Source organism: Nematostella vectensis, chromosome 15 (genome assembly GCF_932526225.1).
Source record: "Nematostella vectensis chromosome 15, jaNemVect1.1, whole genome shotgun sequence".
NCBI classification, from domain to species: Eukaryota; Metazoa; Cnidaria; class Anthozoa; order Actiniaria; family Edwardsiidae; genus Nematostella; species Nematostella vectensis.
Genome location: NC_064048.1, coordinates 5,213,269 through 5,225,980, shown reverse-complemented (window position 1 = coordinate 5,225,980; position 12,712 = coordinate 5,213,269). Strand labels below are relative to the sequence as shown.

General features: G+C 40.6%; 2 protein-coding genes across 5 annotated transcripts; one reads left to right on the top strand and one right to left on the bottom strand.

Moving 5' to 3' along the window:
• Positions 1–1,511: 1,511 nt before the first annotated feature.
• LOC5522215 (putative protein CRIPAK) lies at positions 1,512–6,267 on the top strand. 4 transcript variants are annotated; one of them, XM_032367433.2, is made up of 2 exons: positions 1,512–1,983; positions 2,470–6,267. In XM_032367433.2, the coding sequence occupies exon 2, from the start codon at positions 4,193–4,195 to the stop codon at positions 6,152–6,154; it is 1,962 nt and encodes a 653-aa protein (XP_032223324.2). In that variant the 5' UTR covers positions 1,512–1,983; positions 2,470–4,192; the 3' UTR covers positions 6,155–6,267. The 4 variants fall into 4 exon arrangements, with proteins under 4 accessions (XP_032223324.2, XP_032223325.2, XP_001641960.1 ...); XM_032367434.2 differs by having other exon boundaries at positions 1,512–2,206; XM_001641910.3 differs by having other exon boundaries at positions 1,535–1,983; positions 2,470–3,533.
• Positions 6,203–10,927, bottom strand: LOC5522216 (mitochondrial uncoupling protein 2). Its single transcript, XM_001642047.3, has 3 exons — positions 10,132–10,927; positions 7,626–8,323; positions 6,203–7,259 (listed from the first exon to the last, which is right to left on the bottom strand). The coding sequence occupies exons 1-3, from the start codon at positions 10,258–10,260 to the stop codon at positions 7,145–7,147; spliced, it is 942 nt and encodes a 313-aa protein (XP_001642097.1). The 5' UTR covers positions 10,261–10,927; the 3' UTR covers positions 6,203–7,144.
• Positions 10,928–12,712: the final 1,785 nt, after the last annotated feature.

The window sequence follows — 12,712 nt, the reverse complement described above, 5'->3', positions numbered from 1 at the left end:
AAGCTGTGGTTTAAAGCACTTCGTTCGAGTCGAAGTCGCCCTGCAGTTTTTTTGCCGATGAAGTTTAACTGAGGCAAACCGGCTATGCCATGCTGACGAGTCCTAATAAGGACGAAACAGCTGTCCATGGTTGCTGAACTGCACGGGTAATAGACTGTGCTAGCGTCCCGTCTTGGCCCGACTGGTGCCAATGTGTGTATGCTAGTGTGCTTCTAAAGTTCACATTTATGTATACATACTCGCAAGGATAGTTTGGCTATCCGACGGAGTTTTAGACTAGCAAAGGTCGCATGCGTGATCCGCACAATTGGCATCACGCTAGCCCGGTCGCAGCTCTAGATCCCACATGGATCTAAGCTGTGGTTTAAAGCACTTCGTTCGAGTCGAAGTCGCCCTGCAGTTTTTTTGCCGATGAAGTTTAACTGAGGCAAACCGGCTATGCCATGCTGACGAGTCCTAATAAGGACGAAACAGCTGTCCATGGTTGCTGAACTGCACGGGTAATAGACTGTGCTAGCGTCCCGTCTTGGCCCGACTGGTGCCAATGTGTGTATGCTAGTGTGCTTCTAAAGTTCGCAAGAAAAGTAATGGACTGCTGACTTAAAGCACATGTTTTCGGTGAACATTGCCCAAGTGAAGGCTCTCGTTTGACTCTAGACGGGAAATAAAAAAAAAAAGTTGTTGAGCACAAATAAAGCACAGCATCTCTTATCTATGTTCTCAGCAATGCTGTAATTGCGATCTAGAAGGGTGTTTTAATTCATAAGAAAACCATTCCGAAGATCTACAAGCCGTCAATTGGCCGGCTTCTAAGTTCAAAGTGGTTTTATTGAACCCACGAAACCCTGGATGTACTCGTTCTGTTGCTATAAGTTTGGTTCAAAATGCTTGCATAATTACTTAAATTTCAAAACCACGCCACATCAATGTTCGGTTTTGACAATGTTTTGACTGTGCCTTTCGTTACAGAATTCCTTAGAGTTGGATAATCTCTTTACAAGCAACAATTGATGTATACGGCAGACTCGCGTTGCATAGCTCTCAAATGGCTTTCTTTTCAAAACTACTGAATCCTGATTGGCTGATCTATTGCATTAGTGCCAATACTCACCTAATTATCAAGAAGTGACAGATTTGCATCAAAGCAACAATCATACTCAGTTTTCTCATTAAATCCAGTTAATAGTCATTACTATGCATAAATTTTACCTTTAAGATTCAAATTATTCGTTCTTTGTACCTTATCAACATTCATTTTTTTCCTCGACAAATGAAATTCAAGATCTCATTGTCTGTTGAAACGTCTGGACAGTACTGAATGCAAAAATCAAATATTGATTTTCCTCTTAATCTTTTAACAGAGCATTGCCTTCACTTAAATATATTCGATATTGGCAAAAACTTAACAAAAATTACAACAAACCTGATTAAAGGCAGTGAATGATTAATTACAAATTCATGGCCAACTTTGCGCCGCCCAGTCTTTTGTAACAATGCGCGCTATTGTCAATTCAAGTTGATGCTTCATTAGCGAGCTTGCTTGGCATTGTAGTAGAAATTATCGGTAAAGGAAAGCACATGACAGAATTTCACACTTCTCAACAGAAAAGAAGGGGTTTTGATCGGAAGGTGGGACGAAATAAGGAAATGACCAACCAACGCATTCTTGTTATATTCACCCTCTCATAATAGATAAAGACATCGTGTTCCATTAGAGGGACTTGAACGGTGGCCGATTGTTGTGGCAAAATCTATTAGATGTATAATTAGTGGAGCTCTTTTCAGACAAGAATCCAGTATATTTGTATACATATCTTTCTATCTGAATACAAGCGAATACATTTGTGTGCGGAACTCGAGATAGAATAGCGACGGAAGAAAAGTAGACGCACTTAGAATACGGACGAGGGCTTTTTACTTGATCAATGAACGCCTATTTGATCAAACTTGATCAAGCTATTTCCCGTTGATCCGGCGTTGAAGGTAAACTGTTCACTTCAAACTGGGCAAATATTTCGTGACTGCCGGGGACTTCGAAGAAATTATATGCGATGGTCTCGTTTTAAGGAGAAATGTCGTCTGGTTTAGATTTCATTCCTAAAATGACTTCTAAATGAAAAAATATATATAGGCTTTTGAAAGCTCTTGTTGAACCGAAGCACAGGGATAATTTACTGCATGCGGTTAGGGCAGCGAAAACAGTCAGGTAATAAAAATACTTTTGGTTGTGTTTTTGTTTGAAATGACAAGGTGTGCCTTGTGTTTTGATTTAAGTGAAAATCTTTACGCAGAAGTACTTCGCATCTTTGTTATCATAGAAATATTACATTCTTATCTTTACCAAGCAAAAACACTTACTTACAAAGGAAGAGAAATCATTATAGTCAAATCTGTGGTTTGTTGAACGCCGCAATGTCTAGTTTTAAGAAACCTAGAGTTACCGAATCTGAATTATTTATTTGTTCACAGAAAACTAAAGAAGTAAAGTGACTACCAGTGCTGTGGTTAAAAGAAAAATTGACAAGGCGATACAGTATTTTGGCAACAAAGTGGGGGTTATAACATGCCCAAGAAGAGGTTGCACAAACGAGCGATGGAAAAAATGCGAAGCTTGCTTGCAATAAAGCGTAACAAGCAAGAAAAAGTCGGTTCAGAATCAGGGGAGGAAACTTTGAAGAGGAAAGTCGAAGCAAAACCATTAAAGGAAGCCCAAGAGACTGTGACAGAAAAACGACAGGAAAACACTTTGCATGAAAATAATAATACGCATCGTAAGAAACAGAAAACCATTCGCTTTAGCCGAAAGGCCGTGCAAAGGAATAAATATCTTAGAGAAAAGCTTGGTGTTCCCAGACAAGTTTTAGGGTATTGCCCAAGGTTTTGTACAATTCGAGAGGAAGACGAAGAAGAAAGTGAACCTCAGTTGAAAACCAAAACAGACACATATTCATCTCCATCTAGAAATCGGGATCACGCAGAAAAAGAAAATTATAATTGCGACGAGAATTCAGACGACGAAGATGTATATCATGAGGTCAGTTACCTGAGATTAGCTGCAAAGGGGAGTAATAATTATTTGGGTGCATCTGAGATAAGCGAAAGGGGTGATTGCGCAGGTGACAAACTAAACGAAAACATTGATAGCTACGGCAAATGTGATGAAATCCTGGGTAAAGGCATTGTAAATGCAGATGAGAAAGCGGACGGCAGTTCAAAGCGTTTTATTGAATGCGAAGGTGCTACAAAATGCGAAACGAATGCTGAATCTCTCTCAGACGCTCAGCTAGATTTGTCTGAGTCGACAGTCTTGAGGCAAGTAAAAGAGGAAATTTTAGCCATCTGGCACCGACTTGTAGCAATCGAGAGTGACTTTACCGCCATAAGGTCCACAGTTAAGGAGTTACGGCGAGGGGAGCCTGAATTGTAGCCAAAACCCAGCACAGAGCTTAATATGTATAATTGATTTTTAATGAAAAAACTAAATACATAAATTCAGGACAATTGCAAGAGTATAAAAAGGTCATGCTTTGTTAGCTTGCCTATGCCTTATGTTCGCACCGCCTGGATAATGCCGCCTGGTTAGCACATTGTTCTTGCGGTGCTCACTACCCCATATATGTTAGCAAACGTTCCTTTCGCCAAACACAAACATGACATCTTCGCCTCTATCTCTTCACATCCCTATGGATCACACCCTTTAAATAGCGCTTTGCCTGGTTTAAATATCTCGAGTTGCGCTTACGATTTAACAAAACCACTAATTGAGGCTTTTCGAAAAGGGTCATTTTGTCACAGTGATAAAAGCTTGATGAAAGATAATTATTAAAATAACGCATTCGCTCGGCCACGGCGATTCAACGTTTGTGCGCATTCGATTTTGGTTGCCCATTCTCCCAATTCACACATTTTGTGTTGCATAATTTCTCCGATCAGCGCAATGATCCATGTTACATTACGCATTTACTTGGCTCACGCATGTTGCATTGTGCATTTACTCGGCTCACGCATGTTGCATTGTGCATCTACTCGGCTCACGCATGTTGCATTGCGGATTTACTCGGCTCACGCATGTTGCATTGCGCATTTACTCGGATCACACCTGTTACATTACGCATTTACTCGGCTCATGCATGTTCCATTGTGCATTTAATTGGCTCACGCATGTTGAATTGTGCATCTACTCGGCTAACGCATGTTGCATTGCGGATTTACTCGGCTCACGCATGTTGCATTGCGCATTTACTCGGCTCACGCATGTTGCATTGCGCATCTACTCGGCTCACGCATGTTGCATTGCGCATTTACTCGGCTCGCGCATGTTGCATTGCGCATCTACTCGGCTCACGCATGTTGCATTGCGCATTTACTCGGCTCACGAATGTTTTATTGCACATTTACTCGGCTCACGCATGTTGCGTACATTTACTCGGCTCACGCATGTTGCATTGTGCATTTACTCGGCTCACGCATATTGTATTGTGTATTTACTCAGCTCACGCATGTTGCATTGTGCATTTTACTCGGCTCACGCATGTTGCATTGCGCATTTACTCGGCCCACGCACACTTTTTGGATTGCGCATTTACCCGGTGCACACTCTTTGCACTGCACTTTCACCCGGTGCACACTCTTTGCATTGCGCATTCACCCGGTGCACACTCTATGCATTGCGCATTTACCCGGTGCACACTCTTTTCATTGCGCATTTACCCGGTGCACACTCTTTGCATTGCGCATTTACCCGGTGCACACTCTTTGCATTGCGCATTTACCCGGTGCACACTCTTTTCATTGCGCATTCACCCGGTGCACACTCTTTTCATTGCGCATTTACCCGGTGCACACTCTTTGCATTGCGTATTCACCCGGTGCATACTCTTTTCATTGCGTATTCCCCCGGTGCATACTCTTTGCATTGCGTATTCACCCGGTGCACTCTTTGCATTGCGCATTTACCCGGTGCACACTCTTTTCATTGCGCATTTACCCAGTGCCACTCTTTGCATTGCGCATTTACCCGGTGCACACTCTATGCATTGCGCATTTACCCGGTGCACACTCTTTGCATTGCGCATTTACCCGGTGCACACTCTATGCATTGCGCATTTACCCGGTGCACACTCTTTGCATTGCGCATTTACCCGGTGCACATTCTTTGCATTGCGCATTTACCCGGTGCACACTCTTTGCGTTGCGCATTTACCCGGTGCACACTATTTGCATTGCGTATTCACCAGGTGCACACTCTTTGCAGCGCGTATTCACCCGGTGCACACTCTTTGCATTGCGTATTCACCCGGTGCATACTCTTTGCATTGCGTATTCCCCCGGTGCATACTCTTTGCATTGCGTATTCACCCGATGCACACTATTTGCATTGCGCATTTACCCGGTGCACACTCTTTGCACTGCACTTTCACCCGGTGCACACTCTTTGCATTGCGCATTCACCCGGTGCACACTCTATGCATTGCGCATTTACCCGGTGCACACTCTTTTCATTGCGCATTTACCCGGTGCACACTCTTTGCATTGCGCATTTACCCGGTGCACACTCTTTGCACTGCACTTTCACCCGGTGCACACTCTTTGCATTGCGCATTCACCCGGTGCACACTCTATGCATTGCGCATTTACCCGGTGCACACTCTTTTCATTGCGCATTTACCCGGTGCACACTCTTTGCATTGCGCATTTACCCGGTGCACACTCTTTGCGTTGCGCATTTACCCGGTGCACACTCTTTGCATTGCGAATTCACCCGGTGCACATTCTTTGCATTGCGCATTTACCGGGTGCACACTCTTTGCATTGCATATTCACCCGGTGCACACTCTTTCCATTGCGCATTTACCCGGTGCACACTATTTGCATTGCGCATTTATCCGGTGCACATTCTTTGCATTGCGCATTCACCCGGTGCACATTCTTGGCATTGCGTATTCACCCGGTGCACAATCTTTGTATTGCGCATTCACCCGGTGCACACTCTTTGTATTGCGCATTCACCCGGTGCACACTCTTTGCATTGCGCATTCACCCGGTGCACACTCATTGCATTGCGCTTTCGCCTTTTTCAGACATTTCACGTTCGAATTTGTACAGCTTTGGTACGTTAACCGTAAATGTTGGGTTGATAAGACATATCACCTAGGTTGCACGCATTTACACACGTAAATCTAGAAGAAAATGAGAACTAGAATTTACTCACTCTTTAGGTTTATTATCATACCACATAAGAGATTAAAATATATTCATTCACCAGTGGCATTAGCAACTAGTCTGTTATATTACCTACAATTATAAGTAAAATACTGAACCATTTCTGTACATATATAAAAACTCGAGTCATCCCGGAGAATTTTTTTACGAGCTACTCGTCCTTCATCCACCAACCAACCCTTAGAGGCAGAGCTTGCTACCCAGTTCTCTTATTGTCTCTGTATCGCGCCCACAAAGTAGGGAATTTAGGCAACGACAACGGCAACACGATACTAAATATTTTATTCTATGAAATTGGGTCCCCACCACTTGGTGCCAACATCTCGCAATGTGTTCTAACTTATGTAATTATGACCTACTTAATAGAAATATTGATCATTATATTGTATTGACATGATCAGATCATGACATCAAATATATATACCACATTGCATGTCTGTATCTTTCTCTGTGTACTGTGCTGTACTGTTTATTATCTAAATACAGTTATAACAAGCCTAAACTTTAGTATCAACAGATCCATGGGATCTAGATTCTAACCTTTTCAAAGGTTCTTTTTAAAGAACCCTCTAACAATAGTTTATGCCTCACTAACCTATTGAAACCTCTCAGCCAACCCATCCCCAAACCCCACCCTTTGCATAAAATGCTTGATATTGCTTATATCCATAAAGCAGCACTGGCAAGATATACAGAGCTTCCAGGAAAGTTCCATAAGAGTTCCAGGGAATATCAAGAGTCCCCCCAAAAACCTACCTATGATGCGAGTTCCACATTCTCTAATAACTGGCAATTGCCTAATGTTGATAAAATTGTACTTAGTTTTCATGTTAGGAAAACTGTGTGAATAAGGTGTTGTATTAATTAAGTAGGCAACTATAGCTTCGTATAGCCCCTTTTGCCATTATAAAGAAGAAGGTTTTTACGCTGGTTGTTGTGAGATCTCCTTGAAACTGCAGAAGAGGCGTTTGAGCTGCTCATATGACACGAACATGACAATATTCCAAGAGCCAAGCCGCACAAAGTTAGGCATGAACCTGATTGCAAACAAGAGATAAATAATAAATTAGTATTTAAAGCTCACTGCACCATCAATCAGCAGAGAGATACCTCAAAATTTTATCCAAACTAAACTTGACTGAAACAGGGCTTTTTTGGTGGTTTATTTTAATTTAAATAATAAGGAAATGACCAGTTGGGTTGTGGCTGTGCTCCCCCAGTTTTCTCAATGTCTTTGTATTGTGCCTCTACCTCCCAAAAAATATTACAAAATACCTCCAACTCAAATTGTTGTCCTTGACTACTAATATAATCTTTTCTGTATTATATTACTTATATTACCATACAGAAAATAGCAATTTAGTGTTTGTTTTTGTTACTATAGCTACTTGTAATGTACCTACCCCTTATAATAGGCAAAGATCCCATTGTGTTTAAACAGCTGTACAGCACAATCAATGCCGCTCTTGTAGGTGTTGGCTGGGGAATTCATGTATCTTGTCTTCACTACATCTACAGGTGATGCTACGCAAGTGGTAACGAACCCTGCCCCAAATGCAGACACAAAATGAAGTGGAAACTCATCTGCCATCCACTGTTTCCGAAGGAACAGCCCTTTGATTGAGTCATAAACCACAAGTTCTGTTACATTCACTGTGCAAAGACGGGCCATATTGGGGAAGACGCCTTTCCATAAGCCTTTCATGCCTTCATTCCTGGCAATTTCAGCATAGGTCCCCATAGTTCCAGAGGTGTAGCGGCCGGCATCTGCCTGAAACCTGATCTTCACAACTTCTGTTGGTTGGGCAACACTCACAGCCATGATCCCTGTTGTAATACTTGCTGCTATCTTCTTAAGAATCTTAGGATTTTGCACATCTGTGTCTCCGTACATTGCTTTAACCTGGTCATAAAGTCCAATTCTTATGCTTGCAAAGCAGAGCTGGCGATGGATACCAGGGATAAGGCCTTTATACATAGTCTTCATGCCTTCTGTTTTGAATAGAGTGACCATTGTTCCCAGCATACCTCGGTAGTGGGCGTCATGTGTTGTCCGAACTCCCTGTGCAATCGATGCCATCACAGCAGATTCACCTTGAATCTACAAAAACAAAATAACTTTAATAACAACTCCGATTGAAACCATAAAAACACATGAATCTACAATAACAAGATAACTTTAATAAAAATTCTGAATGAAACCATAAAAACACATGAATCTACAATAACAAGATAACTTTAATAAAAATTCCGATTGAAACCATAAAAACACATGAATCTACAAAAACAAAATAACTTTAATAACAATTCCGATTGAAACCATAAAAACACATGAATCTACAATAACAAAATAATTTTAATAACAATTCTGATTGAAACCATAAAAACACAGGTCATTACTTTCAATGTTATTGTTACTTTTTTGGGGGGAGGGGGTAAACTATGGCGATTGCTGCTTTAACTAACACCTTGTTAAATTGTTTTGAATTTTTATCCAAAACAATGGGGTTTTTTTTACTTTTCTTGCAAGCAAAATATGTTTTCGAGTCCCCAAAGTTCATACCTGTCAACCTCAGAAAATCTAAAGGCTTGAGAATTTTTGTAAGGGGTGGGGTACTTTTGTTTTCAACACAGGTGTTTGCTGTATAAAAACCTCTTGCACACAAATCCTCTTTTAGATCTCACAAGGGTGTTAGACAAATTGCACCATGCAAGGGAATTCAAGTTTGAATTATTTAATGGAAAATAGGCAAAATGACGATATTCTATAAAATAATTTTCCGAAAGCGATATAAATCGCTAAAAAGTGGGAGATCTTGTGCTCAACAGGGGAGAGCAGGAAAAGGGGTCCAAAACCTTGAGACTTGTGTGCAAAGTTGTCCACTAATTATAAAAGAGCTAGATGTAGTTGATAAAAGCAGCAATTCGTAATATTTTGATAATACTTTAATATTTATGCAGTAATTAAACTATAAAAATATAGAATTGCAAAGTGTGAATGCATATATATATATATATATATATATATAAAGAACACTATAAGCATGCAAATACTCTATGAACTCTTTGCTTAACCCATATTAAGAATCCTCCCCTCCACCCCCCTTCCCAGACCCTCATCCCACATATTACATTCTACCTTGAACAAGTTCACCAGGTTAGTTAGAAACTTAATTTAAAAAAAATTGGCTAGTATTTTTTGGTTAACCATCTCCAGGGTTACTAGCGGGTCTTTAAACCACAATACCAGCTAGTTATATCTTCACAAATAACAATGGCAAGACAAACATGCAGACTTAGTTTGTGTTTTATCAACAAAATTTGCTAGATATTGCATTTCATACACTAAAAAAAGGAAGTAGAAATTTTGGTTCGAAAGGGTAAGCACCGGCCCCCTGGACCCGCACTATGATTTTCCGAAGTTTAGCTTATTGAGTAATACTTTCCACGCTACGTTACCCTCCTTAGGTCATAGTTCGGGATTTATTTGGTGAGCATTATCAAGGCTAGAGCGAGTTTCGGGAGTTTTGCCAAAATATTCCTTTAATAGAGGACGCCAATTCATTGCTGAGAATTTTATACCATGATATTGTGTTTAAAGAAGAAAATTTTTGTTTTTATTTAAAGAGTAACAGTGACAAAATCGAAAACAGGGAAGTGCAATTATTTTCGATAACTTGATATAACGACAGCGCAATCAGCAGAGCAATAAATAGATCAACTAAGAAAGGCTATCTTAGCTCAATGCATCCCCCCGAAACGAAACAAAAGGGAAGTTCGATTGATTGTGCATTGAGTAAACGTAATTTCTTCGACGAATAAGCGATTGTCATGGCATCGTGTATACTATATCGTGGGCATCTAGTTTATTGGATGCCACAAGGGTCTGTAAAAAGTTAAAAGTTTTACCTGTAGGCGAACTTTTGCCGTATCAATAGGAATCGTAGCAGCCTCGGCTATAGAAGCAGCGATTCCAGCGCTGCAGAACTTGACCAATATGCTTGGATCCTCGCCTGGTCTTGAAGCTCCTAGGACCATTGTGACTTCCTTGCGCGTTTTATAATAATAGAACCCAAATTACGCTCGAATGGTTGCCAAAAGGCACTCGAATGGCTTCCCCAATATCTTTTAGATTTCAAATATCAAAATGTACCCCTATTCGCGAGACTATTTCGCATGTTTTAGGTCTGATACAGATACGGAGAAAGTACCTAAACAACATTCCACGTAGGCCACCTGAGTGACACCTGCTAAACCAATCAGAGCGCGGTTTTCGTCGAGCAGTTGACTGGTTTCTTATTAGCATGTCACGTAGGTAGGCTGTTTGGGCCGCTGTTTGGCCAGTTGTAATCCAGAATTTAGAGAAATTTGAGTAAAAAAGTAAAAAACTTCGACCAAAGACTTCAAAGCTAAGACTCACTTGTCTATTCCTTATTCAATCTTGCTAGAAAAGCGACGTTTGCAGGGTTAAAGTTGCGAAATATCTTACATTTCAAGCTCATCATGTGATTGGCTCATGACGGGGGCGTTCTGGGGGTGTGTGTTCGCGTACGTCATCTTGTTCCATTTGTTTGGACTTTGACCTAGGCCCTTGTTATGTCGGTCGGATATGTCGCCATTTGTCGGCAAGCAAACGTTATTTGTGAATGTATGCTTAGAAATAGAATAAAATCGCCCAAGCTTAGTCTTATACTGACACTTTTGCATCCATAAAACCTTAGACAACCAGGCTAAATTATCTGAATATCGACTTTGCATCGATTTCACAATTCAAACCGGTTTGACCTGAATTCGGTTCGTGTTTGACTTGTTTACGTCCCTTGAAGTTGCGTGACGCGTGACAGGAGACACTAACACACCGCACGTTTTCAAAATACCAACCGGGAATGACATTTACATTAAGGATTTTTGGTGTATCTTGTTACGCAAAGATTGGATTTATCTCGAAAAGTTACTATGTCGGCGTTGGAAGCACAGTTTCACTTAGGCAAGAAGCTACCTATTTTGTTGTTTTTCTAGATGAGTATTATCAAATAACTCACAGGTATCCCAAGCTCACAGTGTGTGATACGCTACATTGCGACTTGTACGTCCATTCTACTATAAATAAAATCTTATTTATTGTTTGGTGGGAAACTCAACAGCGTATCTCGCAAACTACGTACTCGCCCGAATAGCTACCCAAAGAACAGTTCTCTTTGGGATTGTCACCACTCAACACAGCTTGCTATTTTAGTACTTTTTATTACCACTTTGATCGACAAATGCATCTCTTCCCTATACCTACAGTACCAGCATTTCCCCTGGGCGCTACCGTGTTCACCATTTATTGCTGTGGGGGTGGGGGTGGGGTATTCAGCGCCACTCCACTCGAGTTTTCTGTATGACGCCCCCTTTGTCAACATCGAAACTTTGTTGACCCCCCCCACCCCCCCAGGAGAAACCCAAAAACTTGTTTGACCCCCTCCTTCTCTTTAAAACCTCCACAAAACTACATTTATAATACGAAGTACAGCTATAAACAAATAATATAATATTTCTTTACAAATAATATTTTTTATTGTAAATAAATCAAACGTGGCCTTGTGGCGTTTTGAAACAGTAAAGAAAATATATCTATACCATGCATATCCATGTTCATATCACGCAGGACAATATTATATTTAAATGCATGGGACTGTCCTAATAAAATATAAAATCGTCCTGTGCCCTTGGTCTGATAGATCTCCCAGATCTAATACTCACAGGAGTGTCCAAAGCAAAGGTATCCGAGTCAGACTTTTTTACACATTGACATTATCTAATAACCTGCCGTCCTAGTATATTTTACAAATGCATATATTTCAGTTGTTGTTTTTTTTTATCCTAGAGGTCAAGCTTAAATGAACTACCACAGAGTAATTAACATTGTTGAATTTATCATTGGTGGGGAAGCGTTCACGCCGCAAACAGCAGTAAATGTAGCCTATTATTGGCAATGCTAGGAAACAGCTTTTCTTCCATTTTGATTACTCAAAATTATATTATTTCAATAATAATAAATAAAAAAATCCTACTTTTAAGGGATGAAACTTTTTTGACATAAACCACATTGAAACTTATTTCGACATACCCAAAACTTTTTTCAGCCCCCCCCCCCCCCCCCTCATGTGAGAATCGAATCCCCCTCGGCCATAAATAATGAACACTCCCTAATTGTAAGATATCTTAACAAAAAAAACTTTCCAACTGAGTTTCAATGCCCTCTCTTTATGAGCACTGACAGTCCAAAACCATAATTCTTAAAGAGCAAACAAACTGAGGATTTTTGTATACAACCCCCCTCTCCATCAATGGAAACACAGGGGTATTTCTTCTTAAACACCCCTAGGTTTCACAGGATGATCCCATCCCCATCAAATTCACAACAACAGTTTCACAACAGCTTCGAATTCAAAGCAAGGTGTTGTCACCAACATTAAGATTTCAAAGGGGTAAGTTAAAAGGTTCA